Raw genomic sequence first — 27,743 nt, 5'->3', positions numbered from 1 at the left:
GTGCTAAGGTACAGGTGATGTGATGGGCAAGACGAGAGTTCTCCTAGGGGCGATGAATCTGATCTCATCTGCCCGCATTGCTGGTCCTCTGCATGTACTCGAGAGCGACGGGAAGAAGCCAATCGATCGATGGATGGATACGCAGCAGCCTCTGCTGCTTGGCTTGTCGCATTTGGAAGTAGTAAAGATATCGGCTATCATTGCACGGTTAATAGGGCGTTCGTGGTAGACCATATCATTGGGCGGTGAAGCGGGCCCCGCAGCATGTGGGACGCGTGTGTTGCTGGGGATGCGTTCCCCATTCGGCGGTCGAGTCTTTGGGCTCGTGGAACATAATGATCGTGGGCTGGGAATAAAGCGGTAGAGGGTCCGCGCGCCCGCTCGATTCCAGTTTCGGTCAAAATCCAACTTGATCCCTCCGCCGTCACCGCCGCGCGACCAAATCCCCGGTGTCGGTGTCGGTCTCTCGCGTCGCCTTGGCTAAGAAGAACAAGTCGGAAACGGGAGCCTCCGACGAGCGGCGGCGTCTTCACCTCCTGTGGAAATAAATCCTTACGCGTCGCCTCTCCGACTCCCAGTCCGGTAATCGCTCGGTCCTTTCCGGCTATCCCTTTGCTTGAATCCTTCTGCATCTAGATCGGTTTCTGATCGGATGTCCACGGTGAAATGCCTCTTATTATTGATTATTTTAATCATTATTTTCTAGTAAAAAGATGGGAGTTCTTCTGATCCGATCAGGAAAGAGGAAACGTCTTTCATTGCTTTTGCCTCTTATTTGAATCGAGGGTTTTGTTTGCTTTGATCATGGAGGAAGTATAGCCTAAGGTTCTTTGTTTTTCTTTGTTGGAGAGAAATGGAAAAGCTTGATTTTGCACGCGATTTTCTAATTTTTGTGGTTGATCGAATCCGGATTGTTTAACTTTTTGAGTCTAATGGTAATTGAGATGTAATGTTGGTTCGTTAAGACATGAGTACTGGAATGATTGAGAAAGAGGGCATTTTTTAATATGTTAAGTTCTTCTTTGATGTCGGTGCGTATGTAAAGAAGCTGTTTACAGAGATTAGAGTCAGAGGAGATCCTCTGAAATGGTAGTAGAGTGTTGATTGATCTCGGGACTTTTCATCTCATGAATTTTCCCTGTCTTGGTACTTGTTTTCCTCTCATGTGCAGCTTAGGCTCATTTTGTCCCTTGTTCTGAGTTCATGTAGCTAGCTTGTATTGGAATTAGCTTAGAATTGGATTCTGGAGTTATGTTGCATGACAAACTTTGATTCTGCTGAACTATTGATTTCTTCTTCAGAAGTTTATTTTGTTTTCTTCCTTTTGGTGGGATAAACCCTTGATAGGTTTTGAATCTGCCTCGTATGAGCAGGGGGGAAGAAGGTTTGTGAGTGGAGTGAATCAAGGCTTGTTGGCTAGTGGTCACCTGTATCATGGATCATCTTGATATAATAGCTCAGGAATTAAGCAGGGATGCTTCAAATTTCGAGGTGGATGGTGTCAAGCATAACAATCTCGACGATAATGATGTCAGCGATGAAGAAATCGAATCAGAGGAGTTGGAGAGAAGAATGTGGAAAGATAGAATTAAGCTTAAAAGAATCAAGGAACGGGAAAAGTTTGCCGCCGAACGTGCAGCTTCGGAGAGGTCTAAGCCAAAGCATACATCTGACCAAGCTCGTAGGAAAAAGATGTCCAGAGCACAAGATGGGATCCTTAAGTATATGTTGAAGCTAATGGAGGTGTGTAATGTTCGTGGGTTTGTTTATGGAATCATTCCTGAAAAGGGAAAGCCAGTAAGTGGTGCTTCAGACAATATAAGAGCCTGGTGGAAGGAGAAAGTGAGGTTTGACAAGAATGGACCTGCTGCCATAGCCAAATACGAGGTAGAGAATTTTGCTGCCCAGAATGCACAGAACAGCAGGAGCAAACATCATCATAGTCTTATGGATCTCCAAGATGCTACGCTGGGATCTCTTCTATCATCATTGATGCAACACTGTGATCCACCACAGCGTAAATACCCATTGGAGAAGGGCATCTCACCACCTTGGTGGCCCTCTGGTAATGAAGAATGGTGGATATCTTTGGGCTTGCCAAAGGGTCAAGGACCCCCATATAAGAAGCCGCATGATCTAAAGAAGGTGTGGAAGGTTGGGGTACTAACAGCTGTAATCAAGCATATGTCTCCTGATATTGAAAAGATCAAAACCCATGTACGGAAGTCAAAATGCTTGCAGGATAAGATGAGTGCCAAAGAGAGCTCCATCTGGTTGGGAGTTCTGGCTAGAGAAGAAATGACTGTCAATCAACTCTGCTGTGATAATGGGATGTCTCATGTAATTGAGAATAGTGGTCACAGGCGGGATAGGGAGGAGCCAAACAGCAGTAGCAATGAATATGATGTTGATGTCCTTGAAGATGTTTCGGGATCTATTTCATCCAAAGATGATGGGATAAATCTGCAGGTTGAAACACAAGCTTGTGCAGGGAATATAACACCTACTTCGAGGGAAGATCGCTTAGCTGAAAATTCCAATCAACTTGGTTTAAGCAAGGATAAAACGAGCGAACAGCCAAAGAGAAAAAGACCTCGTGGAAGTGCTGTATCTGTTGACAGGCAAATGGTTGCCACTCAGAGTGAGCGCATGCCAGAGGAAACAAGAAATGCTACTACAGATATGAATGGTGCCGCTCTGACAACGTTGGCTCATCATAGGCCAAGTGTCGACCGCGAGCCTTGTATGAACCCCAACTCAACACATCAAGAGAGAGATTCTGGAAGCCAATATCTGGTACCGCAACCTGGGATTAGCAGCTTGGCAAGCATCCCTTGTGTTACTGTTGCTTCAGAAAACATATATATCGGTGGCCAACCATTACCATATCCAGGACTTGGGAATAGTGAACCGCAGAATGCTACCACTTATGATACGGGAGCCAACGATGGATTATATAGCTCATCAGGAGGCTTTGGCATCTTGCAAGATAAGCAGCAGCGCCCCATGTCGATTACTAATCATGGAATAAGGTCTGACAGAAGCATTATTTCCGTAGAGAACAATCTTTATGAAAATGTGATGGCACCTAATGCAAGTTCGCATACAGTCACCGGCGAGATGCATCTATTCCTAGATGAACCATTCTACGGTGAACCAGATAAGCTGGTCGACAATTCCTTTGGTGCACTGCCACTAGATTTTATCAGGATCAGCAGCACAGATCTGATCCCTGACCTTGGTGACATATTGCAAGATGATGACCTGATGGAGTATTTGGGGACATAAGTAGAATTGTTGTCATCTTGGTATGTTGTCATTGTTTTCTGCTAAATTTGCCGGTTTATGTTTTATCCGATCAACTATCTCCAAGGATAAGGTTGCAAATTCTCTTCAGAATCGTTGGTCTCGTCACCACCCTGTTCATTCAGAGAGAATGGTATTGCCTTCTAGTTGACCCTTGAAATGGTAACATGCTGAATATATCATTTGGGTTTTTGGTTGGCACAATGGTCGATCCCTCAACATGCTGCTGTTCATCCTCAATTCTGTCTTCTTTCTCTTTCGGCCTCGACGAAAAAACCAAAATCACATGGAACAGGTAACATTTTCATGTCTGCATCTCTTTTATCTTCATCCTCCTCCTTTATATTTCATCCTCGTGGCCTTCCGTCGCTAGCACCAAATTGTCACATATCTCTTGCAACAAATAATTGGGTTAAAAGGGTAAAATTTTGACGTAGAAAATTCTGAAAATAAGAGATACAACAAATAAATAATTAAACATATGTCTTAAGTGATTTCTTGCATTGTAGAGGATAATACTGTCGGTACCAAATAATCCGTGTACATGTCAGGAGAAATGTGAGATTTGGAGAGAGAGAGAGAGAGAGCGTCAAACACGTAATGACGAACAGTTCCATCCTTGACAGGCTTGGAATCCGTCAGCGGAAGTTTCCTTTTTTATTCCTAATTTAATGCTAATCATCAACATCCTAATTCGACGGGTTAGGTATGACGTACCCGTGGCGGCGGGTGGTGTGGCGCCCACCCCTAATGGACGGCATTTGATCAACCTACGTTCCGGCGGATGGGATCCGCGAGTCACCCTTCGAGGAAGGGGCAACTTCGTAATATACGGGGTTCGCGGAGTGTAATTTGGTGAGGTGCCGTCATCCTGTCGTGTCACCACGTAAGCCGTCAGGCGTAGTTCTGCATGACATACGTGCAGGCGGCCTATAAGATGCTGCCACGTGCGATGCAGCATGCGAATACCTTCCGTCTTTTGGGATGAAATCGAAATCTTTAATGGGTCTATTTATTTTGAGAAGGAAAACAGAGGAAACATTGCAATCGCTATGAGTTCTTGGACCTTAGACACTGGTTAGCATTATTCTCTATTTGAGAAGGCCAATAGAGGAATTGCATTCTTTTTCTTATCTATTCCTCAGAAAACGTAAGATCGAATGCGAAAGGGAGCATACACCGAGCGAGATTAGCACATCGGGGTGTCATCATCTTCTTTAAGATTAGCAAATTTACGTGGCATCTTAGGAGGGGCCACCCTAATGATATGGTTGACCGACTCTGAGGTAGCTCCTTATATTATATTGTTTTGGGGTCTAACAGCGAGTGAACACCTAAATCGCAACTCCAAATTGCATGCAGATTACCTACGCCCGACCAAACAGACTTGTAATAGAATTGCGAGGGTGCATGATTGACACCTTGAAAACTTGCTTTGATATATAATTTCACCGCAGGGTTTATATATGGCAAGTATAAATAAAGTTGCTCTTCGCAAGTTTTTCCCTCCACGCTTGGCATTTTTCTACCGAGTACTACAACACGGGAACGTTGGACGTAAACGTTGACCGATAAAATGCGAGAAGTAAAAGGTGTTCGTTCTAAAACTTTGTAAGAGTCGACCAAATGGAGCGTCTGATCTTGAATGAATGATTGAATAGTCACAACAAGCACCTGTGGTGGTCTGTGAGACTCTCTTAATGCTTACAGTACGTACCGAAGCCATGGCATCCCTTCACTGATTCACGCAATCACTTTCGAGTAAGGTTCTGCCCCATCGAGGGGAGTGGGTGGCGGAGCATCTTTCCCATTAAGCTCCATATCCAAGTCCCCACGAATTAACATGCTTTGCGGAACATACCTAATCCAATTATCTTCGTGGACATGAACAAAAAGTATTGTCTGTCGGCCAAGCGGAATGTGACACAAGGCTTCCTGTTCCTATTTCCCTCTCACAACTAGAATAGTCCAACTTCTTTGAAGTTGACAGTGAAAACGATTTATTAATAAAAAGGCGTTGAAGACATGATGTTGTTGTCAGACTTCTTCCTCCGATATGTTACGTATCAGTCGGTATCCAGCAAAAAGGACAGTGAAGTAGTTAATCTCCAGTTGCACCTGATCGCTCCTCCTCTTGTGTTTTCAATAGCCTTCTGATGTTACTGTTAAGAAGAAAGTTGCCAAGCAAAATGTTTACTTAAATCTCAAGTAGGTGGTTGTCAATAGCCTTGTGTTTTAATGCTTATAGTTTTCTTGTGTTTGCAAGCAACAAGGGACGCGTATACTATGCTTCTTTCAACGTTAAGATGTATAACAATGTTTGACTAAGATTAGTATTACTCTAGAGGTCTATGTCTGATAGATGTGAGTTCGTAGTTCATCAAGTTTAACGAAATAAGAAGCCTTTCATCGTTATGTATCTGTTTTAAGAATAGTAGCTAGGTTTAGTGCACCAGAGCAGGTACGAGTTATCTGAACCTGGAAGATATGTTAGCTACAAAGACGCTTGTTCAATCCTTGTTTTATCCTGAATATAAGTGCTTTAGATTGACTGTAGCAAGCATCAGCTGTAGCACCAAAAGCATTTTGTGTCTGGAGATTCATGTAAACATACATGTTGGCTGCTACATGCCAGCATCACAAGTGTTATTACTCTAAAACCATTAAATTCTGCACTCTGAAACCATATCTTGGCAAGCTTTAACCTCCATTTCATTCTGAAGATGCACAGGGTCTTGTTCATGTTCAAAATATACATACACACGCGCACTCTCTCTTTCGTTTGTTCTAAAAGAAATCAAGGAAAGGATCCTTCCCTTTCTACTCCTTGATATCCATTTCTAAAAGGTGCAGCCTTCTTGCACAACTACACCAGAAGATCACTAGGAAACTTTAGGCAACAGACAACAACAAGAACTCTATCTACAAACTATAAACAAAGAACAGTCAACAAAATCTCTGCTTGCTTTCCATCTTCTGTGCAATGGATCTAACCAGCAGTCTAATTCACCCATGATGTCATGTGGGATTAGTATACCGTCGTTCTCCCGTTAAGTCAAGTAGGATACAACAAGGGTGTACATACAATAAACCTCTCTTGTTCATCTGGCTGGCTGTCCACGAGTTTAATATTTGACTAGAGTAGGAAGAATGGCGAGGGTGTGAACCGTTTGGTTTCTCCGCATACTATTTTATGCGCTGGTCCCACATAAAAAGGCCACGTTGCGGGAGTTGTTGGACCGCCGAGGGGGAACGCTCAAGCAACGCAGGGTTTTAGTGGGGCCCTCCCGCCTCTGTCGACACAAAGGTCGCATCGAAAGGCACCCGGCCGCATACCCCACAGGTTATAAGTGGTTGCACCGGAGCCCACGAAGTGGAGTCGTCACCCCGGCCTTTGGGGTTAGCCGAGTGGTGGTGGAGTGCGTGCGATGGGGTTCTGACGGAGGAGATCGCGGCCGTCCGTACTGGTCCCGCTCTCGGATCAAGTGGGGTCCGCCGTCCAACGCTCCGCAACTTTCCAGAGACGGGGAGACGGGCCGGGCTCTCCCACCGGCCACGTGGTCCCCCGAGAACCGTGGCGATTGCGTCAGCCGTCGTCGAGGATCCCACGCGAACGGTGGAAAGACGAAAACGCCCAAACCCTTCCGTTAATTAAGATGATCTAATTAATTAACCCAATCGACCGCGCGTACTTAATCTTTCCATGGTCCAAAAAGTCGGTGCCATCCGCTGCAAGAAAAGCTACGGCAAAGGAATCATGTGTCAAAAGACGTAGCCCCTTCAACACAGGTGCCATGTACGACTCCGAGCAGTCCAAAAGAACATTTCTGATATCTCGGAGTCATTTATGAGCGTGGAGACTACAGCTCGCATACTTCCTAAACTTCTTCGTGGTCCGAACATCTTCTAATATGAACGCTACAACGTTTTGGGCCAAGTGTAGGAGACCTACGTTATCCACATTCATGTAGGACATCTCAAGGTAGCAACGTACAAATTGACCAGTCAACCTCATCACTATTAGGATTCAATGGTCGCGTATGCAAGGCGAATGATTATGGAAAACCCATGTTTATGTCACTGTTGAGTGTGAGATAGGGGCAATACGGTCCAAGTAAAAGGGGTAAGCCGAACCAGCGTTCGGAAAACCGCCCTTGGATCAGCTCACGGCCGGAAGCGGTGTCCACTTTCTCCCCATGTAGCTTTCAATTGGTTTACGGCGTTTCTTGTCCGCGTTATCTGGTTCCGTTAGGGAGGTCACTTTACCGCCCTCCTTCCCCTCTTGTCTATCTCGAAGCAACTCCACTAACGCTTCAGAAAATAAAATGGTGCACGCCTCTATGGCCTTCATATTTCCTTTGAAACTACTAGTAGCAGCGGTAGTGGTGGCAGATTAACTTTAGGATCCCCAGGAGGAGAGAGAGAGAGATCGGCTTTCTTAGACCATCTGGAGCACAGAGAGATCGCCAATGAGTAAAGAACGAAATCGGTTTCGCCATTAATGAGCTGTTTTGGCCCAAGCGGGAGGGAAATAGAGAGAGAAGCAAGCAGAGCCGGAAAAGGAGGTTCTGGCGAGGAATTTGATGGCGAACAAGGGGAGTTCCAGCCAGGGGCAGCCGCAGCAGATCTCCTTCGCCATGATTCATCCTTCTTCGTCCTCCTCCTCCGTCATGCATGGAAGCTTCATGTACTACTCATCTCGCTGGACCTGGCCACTAGCCATGTCTCGAAAATTATTCTCTTCTTTTTTTCATGTGCTTTGAGGGGAGGAAAGTTGTCTTTTTCTCGTATGCGATGCATCGATGGGAAATGGTTTGGTTATATGTTCTTGATAGCTATGTTCTTGCTCTAGGTTTTCTAGGACGGTTTTGTTCCAACGTGGTGTAGATTTGCTTCTAGGAGTCTAGTGATCATAAAACTCTTCATTTTGGTAAAGAAATTTGAAGGTTTTGGTACATAGACATGCGAAAATATAACCTAAAATTCAATTGATGGAAGTGGGTTCTTTTCTTGGCGACAAGTTAGCTTAAATTCATTTCACAAGTAGTAGCATGAGTTGGGGCGATTGTTCGTGGTTATTGGAAATCTTGTGCTGATATGATGCAGGAGAAGCAACGAGGCCGGAGCTTACGACTTGGGAGAGCTGGATCAAGCACTGTTCATGTATTTAGATGGGCAGGATCACTCATCATCGCCGGCTCAAGAACAAAGACGTGAGTCCTTCCATTCCATCGTCGCTTCTTTTAATACCCTCTGATATCGCCTTCTTCGCCTATATATCACATGCTTACCTGACACCCAAAAAAAGGTTATCACACCAAAGGAACTAGCAGGATGAAGAACGGGAATCAGATGGCTATTTGAGATTCCTTTCCCAGGAGCCTTTTTGGGTCATGAGAACATCATGCCCAACAGATCTTGCCGTACTGTGTAATTGGCCAGATTTTGGCTGATAAGACTCCAAATCTGGCATCTAATCTTTCTCAAACTTAGTTTATCTGAATAATCTCGATATTTTTTGTAGACTGTGACATGTAACGAACAGCTAATGATTACACTGGAAGTTCTTGTGTAGAAATCGATTTCTGTGATCTCTTTCTTTTCCGAGGTGTAGAGATCGATTTCTGTAATCTCTTTGATTTTTTTTCCGACTCCATCTGTCTCATGCTTCTTTTGCTTTCGCTCTCTGTCAGACACACAATCTCCTATGAGTCTGTTTCTCTCTGGAAAAGTTTCATTTTTCTGTCATGATTTTGTCTGTGGAGTCAAAAGTTGGTCCCTTTTATTCTTAAAGAGGAACCGTTGCCCATTTATAGTCTTCTGGTTCGATGTTGCTTTGAGGTGCAACTCGAGGGGATCTAATGCTTACATGACTTCATATGTGCAGAGACTTTGAACATTTTCCCTTCTCAGCCCATGCATGTAGAGCCTTCGACAAAGGTACGCCGGGTTAGAATTCGACTTCGCTTGCGCTTCCGTGGTCTTTCGATACATCTACTTTAGTCTTTGGTGGTGGTTGTATGGTTAGGAGTTCATATGATATCCATTATTCATAGGGTGGAATGAGTTTGGACTCTCCAGCAAGCAGTGGCTCTAAGAAGTCATCGGACCAGGCCATGGAGTTGGGCGACACTAAAAATGATCTCCCGCTTCTGCCTGAGCGAGGAAAGGATTCCAAAGCAGCATCGGTTAAGGTTGACAAGCTACCATCCATCTCTCTCAGAGCTTTCTTCTTTGCATGTTCTTGTTGTGTGCATTATGCTATGTTTCTGGCTTCAGAAGGAAGGGAACGGAAAGGGCACATCTGGGTCCAAGACATCAGATCCTAAGGTGAGCTAGTGTAGATCTTTCTATACTTGGTTCTTAACTGTTTCTTTGGAAGTATAAGATCTGTCTAACTTTATTGTGTTTATTTTATTTGTGGGCAGACATTGAGAAGGCTTGCACAGAATAGGGAGGCAGCCAGGAAAAGCAGGCTCAGGAAGAAGGTCAGACAATTAACGCAGAATGAGAATCTGTCATCCCAAAACCTGTCGCTTGTGGCCAACAATTCCTCCTTTCGTTCTGCAGGCCTACATTCAACAGCTAGAGACCAGTAGGATCAAGCTCACTCACCTTGAGCAAGAGCTTCAAAGGGCAAGATCACAAGTACCAATTCTCTTACGCTCTTCTCTCGTACGCATGTTTGCGCCAGCGAACGCCCTTTCCAACTCCTCCTTCAATCTCTAAACAAAACAGACGTGCTTATTGAAGGGTCTATCATTTGGTGGTGGAGCTCTCCTCGAGGATCAAGGCCTCCCGGCCGTCGTGGGCGGGCTCAGCGCAGGTAACATCCTGTACCAAATATTTGTTTCTTCGTTGCAATGTCGTTAATGGTATGCGGGGTTACTTCTGATGCGGATGGTGCGACCTCAGATGCAGCCATGTTCGATATGGAATACATGAGGTGGCTGGAGGAGCACCATAGGCTTATGTGCGAGCTCCGTGCAGCGGTGCAGGAGCACCAGCCGGAGAACCATCTACGGATGTTTGTCGACAGTTGCCTCGCGCACCACGATCAGATGGTGAATCTCAAGAACATCGTCATCAGGTCGGACGTCTTCCACCTCATCTCCGGCGTATGGATGACCCCCGCCGAGCGCTGCTTCATGTGGATGGGCGGCTTCCGCCCCTCCGAGCTCATCAAGGTCCTTCGCAACCTACCCCAAACCCAAACCTTTAACATGATCTCTTGCATGCATGCGTGTCGAGAACACCGGGGATTAAAACCCAACGTAGAACTAGCAATTACATCCGAGACTGGTCAATCATATCCATCAAACCCTGGACCTTTCAGTACTCTTAACAGTTGCCATGATAAACCTAACAGAGAACACATTTAAGTATAACAGGGTTTTAAATAGACAGTGTCGGCTGTTTAGCAAGACAAGAGGACCTTTAGTTAGTTTATTTGAGAATGACATCACCAAATGGTAAGATTCTCATTTGAATAATCATCTGTTCCAGCCGACAGTCTTTTTCTGTCGCCATTTGTTCAAAGATGAACCACTACACTTGGAATATCATTGCAGCCATTGGGCGAAGAGTTTTATTCATCTACATATGTAGTTCTTAAATATTAAAAGGAAGATGGAGTCGTTGCTTAATGGAAAGGTTAAGTAACTACTAACTCGGTTTAGCTCGATTCTCCAGTAGATACTATTTTGACATGACTGTCATGGGGTGATGTGGAAGTACAGTAGGAGGCATGGGCATTTGATGGCAACCATGATGGAAGAAAGATTTTCCATTACCTGCAACGGGAAGGGAAGTGGTAATGTCTTCTTGTATGCCATAAAGGTGTGCTGGTTTTGCTATGGAAAGGGATGAAGAACCAGACCATTCGACGCAACCAGCCATTGAGCCGTGCAAGCATGACCTGCCAGTTAATTCTTTCCGGCTCTTATGCATTGTCCTTCGACGCTTCAGTAACTTGACCTAGAAATTAAGGCTCGAGACTCACTTGCAGCGTCATCTCATACGCCATTTACTTTTTGCCGCATATGCTAAATGAGAGTTCTCTCCTTGATGGTGCTCGATGATTATGATTGTTAGATGCTTTTGAGCCACATGGAGCCATTGACGGAGGAGCAGATCTTGGGGGTTTGCGGACTGCAGCAGTCGACGCAGGAGACGGAGGAAGCACTTAGCCAAGGACTGGAAGCCCTCAACCAATCTCTCTCGGACACCATCACCTCCGACGCGCTGAGCTACCCCTCCAACGTGGCCGACTACATGGGTCAGATGGCCATGGCCATGAACAAGCTCACCACCTTAGAGGGCTTCATTAGACAAGTAAGCTTCAGCTCTATATAACTATTCCTTTTGTATTTTCTCGGTGTAAAAGGACAACGTTCATAGATTCACTTCTAACCAGTCGAGGCCTGGCATCCTGACCCAAGTGTGGGGAAGATGCCGTCGAAGGGGTGGGTTCTGTGTGGATTGGGTTTGACTCCTACTCACTATTATGACTAGTCATTGTTGGGGTATCTGTTGTCATGGGTTAGGTGGTAACTTGATAGAACTTTTATGCTTCGTTGTCGTTGATTTCTAGACCATAATCTATATCAAGATTCTTGAACCACTGAAAACAATGTTCAAAAATGTAGGTTGAATAAGTGGTTTGTAGTTTGACAAAGAACACTGATATCATTTGACAAGCATGGTAGGATGAAAGCAAATTCTATAGTAGCAATATATGAATCATGGGTCTACATGCATTTCTAGAATATGCATTTAGAAAAGGAGGAGTTGGTTTGCTGATCAGAATACTTGCAGAAAATATAAGGTTGTTCATCAAGTCTCTCATGACCAAATGCAGCCGCAACATTTTAAGATCGGCATAAACGTCACTTGCTTCAGAAAAATCATGTTAGTCGATGTTCCATAGCATCTCTTTGTTGTGCACTGCAAGTCAAATTTTATTTGTATTTAGCATTGCAAATTCACCCAATACTGGAAGTAAGATATTGTGGGTAATGATGACAGCATGAATGGTTTCAGGCAGATAACCTGCGGCAGCAGACACTTCACCGGCTTTACCAGATCTTGACGACCAGGCAGATGGCACGATCTTTGCTAGCCATTGCCGAATACTTTCACCGGCTCCGTGCGCTGAGCTCCCTTTGGCTCGCTCGACCACGACACGAGTGACTGGATCAACCCCTGGCATTGCGTGCGAGTCGAGATCAGGCATTGCACGAGGATTAACTTTGTTGTTGGCGACCGCCATCTCTCGGCAATGAATTGACTTCCAGAGCGAAGAAAAGAGAGAGAGAGAGAGAGAGAGATGCATTCGAGTCTTATTTGAAGATGCATAGATGAATTGATGGCAAGGTGAAATACATTGTGTGGGGGAACGCATGGTTTAGGTTTGACGTCCTCCTCTCTTTGTTCTCTGGCTTTACTTGTCAAACGAGGAAATAATTCTATGAAAAGTAGGGATTTTGGCCATCTTTTACGACTTCTGTAAAATGAAAAGGAAAGCAAGGTGAAGGAGTATACGGATCGAAGAGACCTCTCAGAAAGCGAGTTGGAAGAGAAAAGGGTAAAGAAAGATGCTTGTACGACTTCGCGTTAGCGAGAGGGGGAAAGAGCTCATGTGGCTTCCGGCGTCGGGCAGTATACTTGGTTCGTCTTTCTCTCTTTCCAGCACACGGTGGCATACAATAAGCAACAAAAAGAAATGTTCCCTTCCTTTTGGCCCGAAATGAAGGAAGATTTCAGAGAAAATAATAAATAAAAAAAGAAGAGTGCTTTCTTCTTCTATTTTCGGACACCAAATTATGTAACAAATTATGATAAGATCGTTTAGTCCCATATTGATTAAGGAGTATGGGAACAAAGAACTCATAAGTTCGTGGGATCTCCTTTATCTTTTTACACCTCCACACCAACGTTGATATGATGGTCCCTTATCAGATTGACGTCCATCGTAGAGTCCTAAGCCGTTGGCTCCCCTGCAAGGGGGGATCAGAATCAATGGCTCATAAATCCGCTGGATCTCCCTTGCCCTCACAAGCGCCTTTTGAGTTTGGCTGCACCAGCTGGCCTGGTGGTCTCTTATCAAATTGAGATTTACCATTTAGTTTAATTTTTGGATCGCAAAGTCAGGTTGCATGCTGACGACATAAATGAATCGGGTAGATCAAATCCAACGCTTGGATCTTCAATTTTGAATCTTGTCCGTGAGATCCAGATCCAAACCTGGCCGGTTTGCACGTCAGACTGGGCTCACCACCACCGCGACCCAAGTCTTGCTGCACACGCATCTCGGCAAGGAAGGGACGGTCATTAAACTCCCATCGACTGGCCCCTCCGATCGTTTTCCTTACGGCTAGGGCTTCCGAGGTCCAAGACGTGCCCCATGTGTGAACTGCGCCATCAAAGCCAAGCATGGGCGAGAAGTATCCTTGGGACAGTATCTAATTCGCTTTCGGGTTTTTTTTGTCTCTGACTCACTCTTTTAATTTATGAGATATTTTGCTATTTTCTTTAAATTTAGTATTACATTATGATTGACGTATTTAAAGCAACCTTCTTTTCTTCTCCTTTTTTTTTTCTTTCGGTCTCGATGAATATTCTATGCTGTACATTTTGATTAGAATTAAAGATATGATTTCGGTTCGAATTTGTTTGATTGTCGACGCGAATGTGTGGGTTTTGGTATCAGATCGATGATAGGTATGCTTTTTTTTAATGCTCTAATATAAGGATAAAATGTGGTGGTATTGGATGGTGAGGATGATTAAGCATGGCCTTGCTGGGTTGGTGTTGTACTCTAGTTTGGAATGGAAATCGCAGAGGCCGGTGTAGATACCATTGTCATTCTAGCTTTTCCAATTTACGAGTGGATACGAAAATTCTAAATTCATTTCCTGTTATTTTGCATTGGTTTATTTTGTCGTGATTACCTTTCTTTGAATCTGTTTTATTTCACAACGTTTCTGAATTGGAATGTAGTTAACTTAATTCATGTATTATTATTTGTTATCTAATACTAATTTCAGAATCTGTGTGAGGAATAACGTGTTATGACTTCAATTTTGAAGTAATTAGTGATATGAACATATTCCATGATGGGGCTGAGAGGATTGTGGGTCAATTGTATTGAGGTTATTTGAGCACGAGTGGTTGCAGATCTTCCGGTGGCTGTACCATTTCAGGGTTCTAAAGCATATGATTTTTCTTGGCCATGGTCACCATGGAAAGTGGTGTTGGCATCTTCATTTTTTCCATTTATTTTTCTTTGTCCTTTCTTCCCTATTTTATAAATGAATTAGTGCATGAATGTCCTCTAGGTGGTTCATCATTGAGTTGTTCTTCTTCTTACATGGTCATGATAATTACTGATTAAAAATGGTAAAAAATTCACAAGTGAGAAATCAACCAAGTCTCCTATGTGATTTTATGGTTGTTTTGATGTTTAATCTTAGTAAATGAAGTTTTTGATTGTATGTTTTGCTTACTTCAAAAAATTTCTGTTCTTCAGCATGATGCTAGTTTTTTGGCCTCAATTTCTGGCTTTGTGTTTGTTTATTCTCGATTAGAGGAAAAGAATTTTTTTTTAATTGTTTCTAATCTTTTGCTAAAACGGTGTCAGTAGTGTACAATCATTTATTCTCAATGTTATTGTATGAGATATTGGTACTATATCTGGATTTATAAATGCTTTGATATCCTTTTGTTCTATGTCACTTGCTCTTCAATAAGATATTGAATGAATTTCATTTTGGTTGATGCAACATGAATGAAATTATTGAGTGGTGAGACTAGTGTTAACAAAAAAGGTGGTCTGCATTCCAATCAAAATTGAAAATGTTCTTTTTTTTTAAAATAAGATAGTGTTATGTTGTGTCTTTAGTAATATTCCTTATCGTTATAGTTTGAGGGTTCCCATGTAAACTAGATGGAATTAGTTTCATAGTTCATTTCTTCATGCTTAATTATTTAGGAAGTTGTACAAGAAAGAACAGAAGTTGCACTTGTTCTCGTAATCAACTTAATTTAACTAATGTCATTCTATCAGGAGCTTTTAAGCTCCTTTGTGTGGCATGAGCTGCATGTTATCATGAATAAATAGTAGTTTTTCAATAATTCTTTCAATTAAACTAATGTCATTTCATTGGGAGCTTTTCATTGTCAATCCAATACAAGGTATTAAATCAATAAGAAATTCAACCTTTATCTAATAATAATTCAATCAATTCTTCTAGGAAGTACCAGTATTAATATATCATTATAATATTTATCAACTTCATATTACCTTGATTAAATGTCAACACGATTAAATAACCTTTATATTTCTTTCTACCAATCAATTAGAAAGACAATATCAAAATATTTCATCTTAAATTCAACTAGATAGTCAAAACATCATTAGCATTAATAACTATGCAATAATCACAAATATGTATGACTATCACTTGTACGTTGATCCTTATGTCAAGTAATTATTCAACTTCCAAGACATCATATTAGAAAGTAGACTCCCAAATTGTCTCTTTTTAACAATCTTCTTAACTTAACATAATATAGGCTCTAATCAAGGTCTGTCATACCGAATCGTACTGCCCGATACGGGCGGTACGTATCGGTCCGACAGGCCAGCGGTATGCGGACCGCTCGGTACCGGTCCGACTGCAGCACTGTAGCAGCGACTGTAGCGGTGCAGCAGTATAGTACACTGTTGCAATGTACTGTATCACTATAATAGTACAGTACTGTAGCAGTGCACTGTTATAGTAACAGTATAGTGCATCAGTACACTGTGGCAGTGCACTGTAGCAGTACTACAGTACTCGGTGCGCCTGGGTGTACCGCTCGGTACACCGTACCGTACCGATACCGAGCTCAGGTCGAAATACCGGTACGGTACGATATTGCGAACCTTAGCTCTAATATTATAAATTGTAATGCCCCCAACCAGCGGAAAGCCGTGAGCGATGTAACACCATAATTCTCATAAGTTTCTCTACGAGAATTGCAAAGCCTAAATCCATAGCACCATAATTCTCATAAGTTTCTCTGCAATAATTGTAAGGCCTAAACCCATACAAAACCCAAAACCTAAATCCATGCACCTAAACATAACTCAATCAGTCATCCTACAAAATATTCATAAATAACATCTATAACAAATCATACTTCCAAACAAAGATTGAAATATCATACCGTACCGGAGTTTCGACATTCGCTCGGTATGGTACGATACTGTATACTAGCAGTATATCACCGTTTGGTATGTATATATATATATAAGTAAAAAAAAATTTGGCAACATTGTCGAGGCGACGCGACGTCGTATATATATATATATATATATACCGCTCGGTAGTGGGTGGTCCGTGTACCGGTCTGCTGATGCACCGGTATGTACCGCCCGATACAGACGATATTATTTAAAATTATAATCCTTGCTTCCAAATACATAAGGGAGACTATGTATTTATTACATAACATCCAAACAAACATTTATTACATAGTCCCAAAAGTTAGAAACATTGAAACATTAAAACAACACATTTTCTTTCTTTAAGGGAGACTATAGACTTGGTATGAACATTTTTGACAATAGAGGTACAAGTAAACACAACTCGATAAGCATCGAAATTTAGGCGCAAAAGGATACCATTTACTAATTATAGATAAATATAATTAGCGCTTCACATCTAAACTTAAATAGTCATAACTGTAGGGTACAAATCAAATGCTAACGATTATGATCATACTATATCCTATGATAAAATTCAAAACCGTCTTTAACCCCCATGATATTGATAACGCATTTATTCCTATGTCAAAGCCTAGAAGCATAGAAGAAATTTGCTTCTATAATCATAAACAATGTATAACCTCATTAGTAAGGTCAGATTATAGCCAAAGTCACTAAGCAATTAAAGGCTACTTAAAATCAAAGTATACAATATCGTACCGTACCGATATTTCGAGGTTGGCTCAGTATGGTACGGTACCAGTATACCGAGCGGTACACCAGGGCGTAACGAGCACTGTAGCACTGCTACAGTGTAATACTGTAGCACTGTAGCGGTACCGGGCGGTCCACGTACCGGTATGTTGTTGGACCGGTACGTACCGCCCGTACCGGACGATACCATTCAGTACTGTATCACCATATCTTTTCAATGAACAAGTTTTACATATCATTTCAAATCTGACAAATAATATATCATTTAAAATTATAATATTCAAATATTTTTCAATCATTTTAAATAAATGTAATATCGATGTAGATAATTTTTAAATCAATAATTCAGTAACACTTTCAAAACATATAATTTTATTGATTACAAATATATATATATATATATATATATATATATATTAGTTTTGGTTGTGGACTATTAGAATTGATATAATAATTAAGATCGATCATTCATCTTCTTCAATATAATAAAGAATAAATTCTAAAATCATATTAATGTCTATTTCTTCTTTCCTTTCTTAAGTGTGCTCATGTATAAGAATTCCTACCCTTTTTTCTTTTTCCCCCTCTAGGATCATATTATATTTGAAGGATTAAAACAAAATAATTTATAATTTTCTTTATTTTTTATTATAAAAGTATATAAGAGCTCAGAAACATGCATGAATATAACTTTTCTAGATTTAAAGTGACTCTATTGGTATTAAAATGAGATTTTGATAAAATCATATATATATATATATATATATATATATATATATATATATATATATATTTGTGGCATTCTTTTTTTAAATTTTTTTCTCTTTACACTTTTCTTCCTCTTGCTGCAATACCTTCCAAGACATGGGACATCAAGTTGACGGTTTGCTATGACACTAACTTCCCTTTTCTTTTTGTTTTTTCTCTTCTCTTTCTTTTGTACCCTCTTTTCTCTATATATAACAGAGTTCATACTTTGGTAGGACCTTTGTTTTCTATTCTTTCTTTCATATATTTTTTTTCCCTCTTCTCTCAAGCAATCAAGCCTATTCTTTCATAGCTACCTGATGATACTCCCTTTTTATTTTTTTTAATCATTATAAGATCAAATGATATACTAAATAGAGATCAAGATTCATACTAGATCGAAATACTAGTTTGAATTATAAAATAAACAGATTAAGATTCATATTAGATGGAATTATGATATAAACAGATTAAGATTTGTGCTTTCTATAATATAAAATTTTGATAAAAAAATAATAAAATAGATCATATAATAAAATGGTTCATGATCCTTACCTAGATCAATCCTCCTTAGTACGATTTAATCTCTTGCTATCAATACCAAGATCAAACCATATTTTTGATCCAGAGATGCCCAACGAGAAAGTGTCTTTCAATGAGCAAAAGAAAGATGAGGTTCGAGAAATAGTAGATGTTATGCATTAAAATATCCTAATATATCATTTTTCTACATATGTCTTTTTTGGTAATATTAATTATGTGTAAGTCTTATGAATATCATGAGATATACAATAAGTGGCAAGTTGAGCTATAGATGTATTATAGTATTTGAGGTTTTCAAACGTTGGAGCTCATGATGCTAATAATTTTTTTTTTGGTGCAGAGGGTAAGTAACGAAGGTGGGATTCGAGCCCAGGACCTTGTGATAAACTATCAAAGTGTTTACCTAACTGAAACCTTCACATGATGTTAGTATTGAGGACATATATTCAAGATCCAGATCATGTAATCCTTGCGATACAGATTTATCTTATGAGGAGCAACCTATGTTGATAGAAATAACCAAATTTTAAGAAGAATGATGATATTATATGTTAAGATGTAATGGAGTAATCATAGTGAGGTATTAGGGTATTTAGAGGTTGATCAATTATCCTTAACTATTTTTTAATTCAGGAATGTTATGTTTAGAGGAATAAACTTATTCTTTCGGGGAAAATGTAATACCCATAAGATTTATTTGGGACATAAGTGTAATTAGTATTACCAAGGTGGGCATATTTGAAAAAAATGAGGTATTAGGGTGTTTTAGTGCATAACATGTATTGATTTCCTTGAAAGCCGTCTCTCCTATGCTCATGGGAAAAAACTCTTTCCTTGGGGATCTCTAGAACAAAAATAAGACTTCATCTTGGGATCAAAGGATTAAGATTGTACCAAAGAGTATCGATCTAGGTAAGCATTATAATATTCTTTTATGATTTCTTCATCAAGGTTTTTAATTATAGAAAGTAAGGATCTTGATCTGTTTATGGTAAAGTTCGATCTAATATGAATCTTGATCATTGTTTGGTATATGATTTTATCTTATAATAATTAAAAAAAAGAGTTAAAAGGGAGTGCTATTGGGGGATAAGCTTGGTTGCTTGAGAGAAGATGTAAGAAAAAATGAGTCTGAAGAAAGAATGAAAAGAAAAGAAAAGAAAAGATGCGGTACCATAATGTGAGTTCGATTATACATAGAGAAGAGGGTACATGAGGCAAGAAAGAGAAAAAAGGAAAGAAGAAAAGGGAAGTTGGTGTCGCACAACAAGCCATCGTCGACTTGATATGACGTGTGGGAAGGTATTACAACAAGAGGAAGAGAAGTGCAAAGGAAAGATAAAAAAAATAAAAAAATAAAAAGAAGAAATTGAAAAAGTATGTGATTTTACTGAAGTCTCATTTTTATATCAAGAGAGTTACTTTAAATTTATAAAAACTATATTTATGTATGTCTTATGATAAAGTAGATACGATTATAGATTAATTGATTTTAATGTAATATTATATTAGAGAGGAAAAAAAAGAAAAGAGTAAGAATAAGAATAAAAGATTACTATTAAGGAAGGAAAGAATAAAGGAATAAATTAAAGATTAATATAATTTTAGGTTTTTATTTTTTATTATATTGATTTATGCTATTTGAATTATTTGAGAAAAAAGGAAGAATCTTAATTATTGTGTTGGTTTTAATAGTCTAGATAAGTATCTGATGGTTCTGTTCATTTTATTTACAAAAGTAATAATATATATGTTTTCAACCAATAAAATTATATGATTTGTAAGTGTTAAATCAATTACTTATTTTGTGAACATATCTATGTCAATATTACATTTGTCTAAAATGATAAGAAAATGTCTGATTATTGTAGTTTTAAATAATATATTATGTCAAATTTGAAATGATATGCTTATGATCTTATTCATTGAAAAGATATTTTCAATTGTTTAAACAGTCATGGGTATTATCAAATGAGGTTTTTGTTTATAAGTTAAAAACTAGTTTCTTTTGGGCCCTCACATAAGGGCAAATGTATTACCAATATCACAGGGGTTAAACATGGTTTTTGATTATACATGAGCTGAGATTTGATCACTTAGTTATAAAAAGTTATGATTTGAAATGCATATGAAGTTTATGTTTTGATCTTTTTATAAGTATAAAGGGAAGTTTATGTGTATTTTTAAATGCAAGTATGAATGCATACAAAATATAGAATTTTAGAAACATATTATTTTGAAATATGTCTTGCTAGCATATGAGTTTTGGTATTTACTGACCATTATTTGTTCATAAAATTTTTTTGGATCACGTCTATGGTTTCGCTTGGAGGAAATAAAATGTGTTGTCTTAATGTTTCTAATTTTTAAGAATCATGATGTAATAAGTTATTTTTTGGGTGTTATGTGATAAACTTATTATATATTGTATTTATGGATTTTTCATGAGATTGCTGATTGAGTTATCTGATGAACTAGCAATTCTCACAGGAAAACTTATGAGAACTGCAGTGTTTTACCATTCCCGGCAGTACTGACTCTCCGTTGGGTTGGGGGCATTATAGTTAGCGATCACAACCCTCGACTAGTTTGTTGCTTTGTAAATCTTCCTCTCCTTAATCCACATTCCGAAGCTTATTGACTATGGGCTCTCTTGAAATGGTTTCGTGGTGGTAGTACTTCTGCATGATCTTAAACATATCTTAGTAGTCGAATTCATTGTTAATTAGTATATTGAGCTTATTCACTTGTGATTGTCTAGCGTTAAGCATTCTATGAATTCAATTGGTATGTTGTCAAGGTTGGAAACATGTGCAATCTCGTTGAGTCGCATGTATAACATAACCATTAAAGTTTTACAAGCATTAGTTAAAATGTCAGAAATCTCTGCAACCTTGACAACTTCTATGCCTAGCATAGCAAGTAAACTGCATGTAGGTGTTTCTCATGCCATGAATTGTGACTGGCCCCAACCCTCAGAGGCCGCTAGTAAGATTTTGGTTGTGGTGAATAATGTTTGATGTCTAGTAAGCATTTTTTTTGTTGGCTCTGGTCTTGATAAACATGTTCTTGATAAACCTGACCCTGGAAGGTAATTTTGATTTTGTTCAAGAAATTGCAGAAACAAAATTATGATATGAACATAAAATATCAGATTACTCTAGATTCCTCCCTTGCTTCATTACTGAGATCTTGTTGATTCTTCTTATTGACATTTATTATATCCATCAGTTTCCAGGTTGTCTTTTCTTTTTTACCAATGTATTTGTTGGTAGTGCATCATTGTATTGGCCTGCTGCAGGGCCCTTCAAGATCGATGGAAGACTTATGCTGTTCCCCATCGTCATGTAAGTTTAAGTTTATGTTATCCAAACGGCCATCGAGATTGATATTTCTGGTATTGAGGATGAGTTAATTTGAAGACAATTATTTCGTCAAAACAGGAAGACTAAGAACCAAAGGGAAATTCTTTGAACCATAGGAGACTCTGTCTGCGATGGGCTCTACCGGTAAGATTTACTACATTTTTTGGATGCTCGATCCATTGCTCATTTTACAACTTGCTTTTCGTCGAAATATAGGAAACTCCTGCCATTGATCGAAGCCAACGAAGCTGTTCCAGACGTGTTCAGCCCAACCTCGGTGCCAGGTTTTCTCTGTACCACATGAACTTGTCTTCTATATGTGAGAAATAAGATATCTCAAGGCCTCAACTTAATGATTAATGATGCAAGTGGACATGTTCCTATTAGCATTTTCCTATTCTTGCAACATTTAGTTTGTCATTTGTGTTGCGATGATAAAGATAGAGGACATGTTCTGTCTCTCTTAGTGGTATATTATCTTTGAGATTCCTTCATCACGAGCATCGCTTTTCGAGTTAGTAAACTATATGTTTTGAACCTTATTCTAATCCATCAAAGCCAAAGCATAACTAAGTGGAGGAGTAAGAATGTATATATAATTTGTGTAGGCTCGTCGTAGTTTAATGCTTTTATTCAGCTCTTTTTTTGATCCTCCTCATTTATCAATGTTGCTGGCGGGCGAGAATAAGGATTGGGTTAGTCCTCAGTTCATCTTCTCATGACCGGTGAAAAGAGCTTGGAATAGAAGGGCTTATATCACACGGCAAGCGTGAGGTCACACGTTATGGCATCAGCTTCTTACAACAGACAGACCAAATAAGTTTTAACAACCCACACATCATTTGACAGAACATCCCACGACAAAGTTGACTACTAACACCACCAATACCAAATCTTATATGTTGTTTGACTCGGCATCATCGTCTCACAGCATGCTGTCGATCCGCGAAGGAAGCCTCTTGAAGAAATTGCCGGGCACCGACGGCAGCTTGCTCCTGAACCTGGGGTGGCGCAGCACGTACACCCCTGCCATCAGTGCCACCCCCGGGAATGGAGTCACATAGAGCAACACCGCTGCAAGCAAGCAGAAGAGCACGAAGAGGCTGGTGGCCCGCGGATCCCTCCAGCTCAACAGAGACTGAAACCTCTCCCCCTGCGTCGCCAAGTCGCCCACCACCGTCTGTATTCTCCCCGCCACGCTCCGGAGCCGGTCGTACCTCATCCGGGCCAGGTCATGCGGCTTCGACGTCGGAAACGTGTCGAACTCCTCGTCCAGTTCGTCGGGGTGGATCGCCTCCGCCCACGACAGCTTCGTGTCCATGTGGGGCGGGAGCCTAGGCCTGAACCTGTAGTTCCACAACCCGATCAGAAACATGTAGAGGAACATGGTCGGCAGGATCAGTTCCGGGTAGCAGATGAGTATGAGAAACAAGACATGGACGAGGAGGGTGGTGATGGGATTCTTCCAGTGGCACACGTCGTCCAGCCACCGCAACATTCCGATGGTCCCCGAGAGCAGCGACATGATCCGGAAGAAGTTGGCCTTGCTCCTCCTCATGCTCCACATGTGGGAGTCCACATCCAGCATGTACTCCACCGCCTCCTTCCGCAGCGGTGGCTCCGCTCGCCCCAGCCTCGCTGCCACGATGCCCATCGCCTGGTACCGCAGGCTGTCCACTTGGCCGATGGTGAAGGGATGCACGTAGTGCATCTTCGGGAGCAGCGGGTGGCCGTAGAGGTAGATCACGCTTGCCAGGGACAAACATGTGAAGCGCACTGCCAGGTGCAGCTCCCCCATCTTCTTCACCCCGGATGGCTGGAGAACGACGAGGGGGTATGCGTGCGTGTAGATCCGATCCATCTCCAGGGTCGATAGCCGGATCCTCACCTTGCCAATTCTCATGTCCCGCGCTGCTCCACCTCCTCCCGCGGGCTTCTCGTTGCCTCCCAGATGACAGTTATCGAACACTCCGAGCGTGATCACGGTGCAGGGATCGTAGACCTCCCATGTGTACTGCTCGTTCCATTTCGGGCTGGCACTGTCGATGATCGTTCTGGTTCGGACCCATTTCTGGCCGTATTTGGCGACGCAGTACGCGTCCGTGGTGCCTCTGCCGTCCTTCATCTTCATCGGAATCAATCCTTGGGCACTAAGGATGCCTACTTCAAGTACCCCAATAGGTTGCTTCCACAGCTGCCGCGCCGTCGGACGGGTGTCGCTGATGTACATGGTGGACTCATCCATCACGTGGTAGGCTCCTTCGAGGCAAACGCGGAGATGGATCCTGCTCGAGAACTTGAGCTCCTTTCGCCGGTCACCCTCGAGCACCCCAAACCCGAACCTCTCCATGTTGAACCATCTGGAATGAACCGGTCGGTGGTCGAGTCGCTTCTCGAACAGTGTCAACGGTAGGACGATCCTCCCTAGCAAGTCATCCTTGGTGTGGTGCACGCGATCTTCGACGGTCAGCACCAGGTGCTCTTCGAATGGCTCGGCCGCCACGAAAACGAGGTCTTCGTTCCACATCGGACTCATCGTCCTTGTGGGACAAACTCTGGTTTTGAGCACCTGGTTGCCGACCTGTGCCTTGATAAACACCTCCGGGGGGCGGCTTCCGTCGTTGGGCTGCACGTCCTGGGCTTCGATGACGTTCACTCTGAGGTACCAGAGCTTGGGAGAGACGTAGACCTTGGACCGGATGTTGGACACCCCCTCGCCTTGCACGGTGGCCGCATCAGAGTGCCACGCATCCGGGAAGGCCTCGTCCGCCTGCGTCCCCATCCACACCGCCAGCATGATCTCGCCCCGCACTTTGCCGTCCCCCCTGCGGTCCTCCAGCCGGTACCACTGGGGGGCTAATGGGCTATCAGGAGGCACTCGCGTCGGCACCTCATTGAGATCGAACACCACCCTGCCGATGTAGTCGTCCCGTGCCGCCACCTCCTTGTCCTTCACATACACTTCGAGGACCGTCGATTGGATGCGCTCCTTGGAGAAGGCGAAAGCCTGGTTCCATTCAGGGCTGGTTTTCTTGTCGAAGTGTTTGGTGATGCCCTTGTAGTTGCCCAGCTTCACTTCGACATAAGGGTCGCAGCTGCCGGTGATGGCGTTGGGGGGCAGGTCCTTGGCCTTGACAACGCGCACATAGAGGTAGTACATTTGTTCGACGAGGTCATAGGTACTCGTGAGCTTGTCGCCACCGCCGACCATGCCCATCCATCCCACTCTCCTCGCATGCGGCCACCGCTCCCCGAGCTGGGGGCTGGTATCCTTGAGCTTGTACTCCTCTGCGCGGCTCGGCTGGGCCTGCCCGTAGTGGACTTGCTGGAATGCCATGATCGGCACCACAGGCACAGTGGCAGGGCTCTGCTGCTCGACGGATTTCCCCGGCTGCGGCGAGACCTGATGCTTGTTGATGCAGTAAGTGGTCTCTAGCTTCACTTCAGTTGGTCTTTGGTTCAACTCTGCTTCTTCAGTAGCAGCTGGCTTTGGGTCAGTGGATAAAGAAGTACTTTCAACTGCAAGGGCTTCGGTGAGAGCAGCAGGATCGATTGTGCTATTAGTGGCGGCTGTCTTGCTGGTAATGGTATCAGATTCAGTGACAGCAGAGGTTGGACAGTTGTGGTTTGTGGGAGAAAGTGGAAGAGGCGGAGGAGACTTTGGTTCAGGGGAGATGTAGAGTTTCAGTGCAAGATCACCTTTGATGGAAGAAAAAAGCCACTTCTTCTCCAACTGGAACCTTTGAAGGATTTCCTCACCTTGCCTGACGATGTTTGCGCCGTGTACTCTCACCCTCCCGAGGAAATTGCGGCTAGGGAAGGTCTTGCGCTCGTTGTACACGCAGGCCTCGACGCTCTGCTTGGGGAGGATGTCAGGGTCGTGGAGGCGGAAGGAGAGCTTCTGGTTCCACACGGGGTTGAGGTCCTTGTGAACGGTTCGAGTTCGGCTACGCTGGTTGCTAAAGTCCACCTCCACGAACGCACTCGATGAGCCTTCACCGTCCTTGGGCATAAGATCATGGGCGTCCACCACCTCCACCACCAGCATCATGGTCCTGCCTTCCCGCCAATATTCTCGGCTTATGTTGCCGGGAACGCAGCCCGGAAGTGCCCCACCCCCGGGAAACTTAACCTTGATTTCCAAGCAAAGTAGGTGACAGCGAATACTTCTCCTTTCTTTCGGTGTATGGATGGTGGCGTGCTTTGGCCAGGAAGATGACTCCTTTCATGGAGAAGCCGTCTTTGTGAGCAAGCATGAGACATAAAGGTGCCGAAGAAGGCCGACCTCGGGCTGTATTTAAAAGATGAAAGCGGAGGGAATAAAGACACCATGATGGTGGTGGGTTGGTGGCCGCCTTAACTTAATCGCTGATGGACTGAACTCTCGAGAGGTTAATGGAGCAGCCATCACTGCCGGTTCGCCGATTAGCTTCGGTGAGTTCATTGAGCGACTCAGCTAGCTCTTAATGGCTACACCATTTCTTCTATGGACGCCGGTTCCAAGGGTAAAACCAAGGCGGGATCCAAAGCAAAGCAAAAGATGCAGAACTCTTAAGGCTTTTAGATCATGGCGGGGAACCTTTAGACAGAGAAGCTTTATTCTGTCTTGTTTGATTAAACAGTGTACATGCTCTATTACCATCTCATTTGATGAGGGTAATAATTACGATAAGACTCACGTGACATCAACTGCACCAGATGACGCATCACGCCTCTGCTGACTTAATGAGGCACCTGGTCAACGTGGATCGGAACGCCTACCAAGGTGCATTAATGCCCTGTTCAGGTTCGATCCCTCACGCCACGCCAACGGCAACATCAGACGCTACCAGAAGTACGGTCCTACTCCCTACGGGCCAGCACATCAGGCAACTGTGATTTTCACTATAAAAACCCTCGTGAGGAGGAGGGAGGATGGAGAAAAAGAAACCCCCTACGACTATCCACTAACTTGATCGTCGGAGGGGTCAGGTCGAGCTCCCCGACCTGACCTTTGTGCAGGTGTGAAGGCGAAGGTCGTCCACTAGAGGCGCAAGCGGGGAGTCCTCTCCTGGTGGAAACATCGACCCCGTCCCTATCGGGACATCGCAACTAGCCATCTCAACAGTCTCGAGGAACGCCCCAGGGAGATCCCCCACCATTCGGACCCGAACCAAGCCATGTCGGCCCCGAGGCCACGGCTTAAAGTTGTTTACACCAACATTTTTTATGCTAGAATGAGGGCCTGGATGTCGAGGGATCACCCGATTGGCTCAGACGAGCCCGTGGCTGAAAGGTCACACCCGATGGGAGCTTTGGGGGAACATCCCCCGCACGGAGATCATCATGACAAACACCCCACCATGACCTCAGAGCGCTATTGGCGGATATTCAAGACCTGGGCTTGTCGCCGCTTGACGACGCCCCCGCCGACCCGTCGCCCGTGTCGTCCGAGGCCTTTCACGACCTCACCCATCAAGTCCGAACTTTGACCGATATGGTGCAATCCATCATTCCACTTGTCTCTTGTCTGCCGCACCTATCGGCCGTCCAACCACTACGGCAACAGGTGTCATGACCCGGGCCTGATGGGCTAATGGTAGGCCGTCTAACCACTACGGCAACAGGTGTCATGACCCGGGCCTGATGGGCTAACTGGCTTATCAACTTCGTTTAATCTAAACCACTGACTAAAATGCTTAAGCTGAAGTATAGGTCAATCTTAATCCTGCCCACTTTCGATGTGGGACTAATCAGGGGTGTTACAATCACCCCCACTCAAAGGCTTGACATCCTCGTCAAGCCCCAACATAACCCAGATCAAACCCTAGCATAGT

The 27,743-nt window shown here is 42.9% G+C and overlaps 3 protein-coding genes and 1 long non-coding RNA gene across 11 annotated transcripts; 3 read left to right on the top strand and 1 right to left on the bottom strand.

Moving 5' to 3' along the window:
- Window positions 1–360: 360 nt before the first annotated feature.
- On the top strand, window positions 361–3,510 carry LOC103977899 (ETHYLENE INSENSITIVE 3-like 3 protein). Of its 2 annotated transcripts, none has more exons than XM_009393555.3 (2): window positions 361–582; window positions 1,374–3,510. In XM_009393555.3, the coding sequence occupies exon 2, from the start codon at window positions 1,435–1,437 to the stop codon at window positions 3,286–3,288; it is 1,854 nt and encodes a 617-aa protein (XP_009391830.2). In that variant the 5' UTR covers window positions 361–582; window positions 1,374–1,434; the 3' UTR covers window positions 3,289–3,510. The 2 variants fall into 2 exon arrangements, with proteins under 2 accessions (XP_009391830.2, XP_009391831.2); XM_009393556.3 differs by having other exon boundaries at window positions 1,348–3,510.
- Window positions 3,511–7,623: 4,113 nt separating this feature from the next.
- LOC135633358 (bZIP transcription factor TGA10-like) lies at window positions 7,624–12,498 on the top strand. Of its 6 annotated transcripts, none has more exons than XM_065142734.1 (11): window positions 7,624–7,993; window positions 8,413–8,519; window positions 9,194–9,246; window positions 9,363–9,500; window positions 9,589–9,636; window positions 9,735–9,794; window positions 9,877–9,954; window positions 10,045–10,132; window positions 10,222–10,493; window positions 11,401–11,640; window positions 12,334–12,498. In XM_065142734.1, exons 1-11 carry the CDS (start codon window positions 7,890–7,892, stop codon window positions 12,496–12,498), a joined length of 1,353 nt encoding a protein of 450 aa, XP_064998806.1. In that variant the 5' UTR covers window positions 7,624–7,889. The 6 variants fall into 6 exon arrangements, with proteins under 6 accessions (XP_064998806.1, XP_064998805.1, XP_064998808.1 ...); XM_065142733.1 differs by having other exon boundaries at window positions 7,627–7,993; window positions 9,586–9,636; XM_065142736.1 differs by having other exon boundaries at window positions 7,628–7,993; window positions 9,586–9,636; window positions 10,060–10,132.
- A 1,170-nt stretch (window positions 12,499–13,668) lies between these two features.
- Window positions 13,669–22,421, top strand: LOC135633399 (uncharacterized). Of its 2 annotated transcripts, none has more exons than XR_010494991.1 (4): window positions 13,669–13,784; window positions 21,864–21,909; window positions 22,006–22,071; window positions 22,144–22,421. It is a non-coding gene; the product is annotated as an uncharacterized LOC135633399 (long non-coding RNA). The 2 variants fall into 2 exon arrangements; XR_010494992.1 differs by having other exon boundaries at window positions 13,691–13,784; window positions 21,053–21,909.
- A 257-nt stretch (window positions 22,422–22,678) lies between these two features.
- Window positions 22,679–26,273, bottom strand: LOC103977897 (FT-interacting protein 1). Its single transcript, XM_009393550.3, has one exon. The coding sequence runs from the start codon at window positions 25,976–25,978 to the stop codon at window positions 22,853–22,855; it is 3,126 nt and encodes a 1,041-aa protein (XP_009391825.2). The 5' UTR covers window positions 25,979–26,273; the 3' UTR covers window positions 22,679–22,852.
- Window positions 26,274–27,743: the final 1,470 nt, after the last annotated feature.

The sequence above is a fragment of the Musa acuminata genome, chromosome BXJ3-3, assembly GCF_036884655.1.
Source record: "Musa acuminata AAA Group cultivar baxijiao chromosome BXJ3-3, Cavendish_Baxijiao_AAA, whole genome shotgun sequence".
Taxonomy (NCBI): Eukaryota; Viridiplantae; Streptophyta; class Magnoliopsida; order Zingiberales; family Musaceae; genus Musa; species Musa acuminata.
The sequence above is the reverse complement of the archived record's forward strand: the minus strand, read 5'-3'. Positions and strand labels throughout refer to the sequence as shown.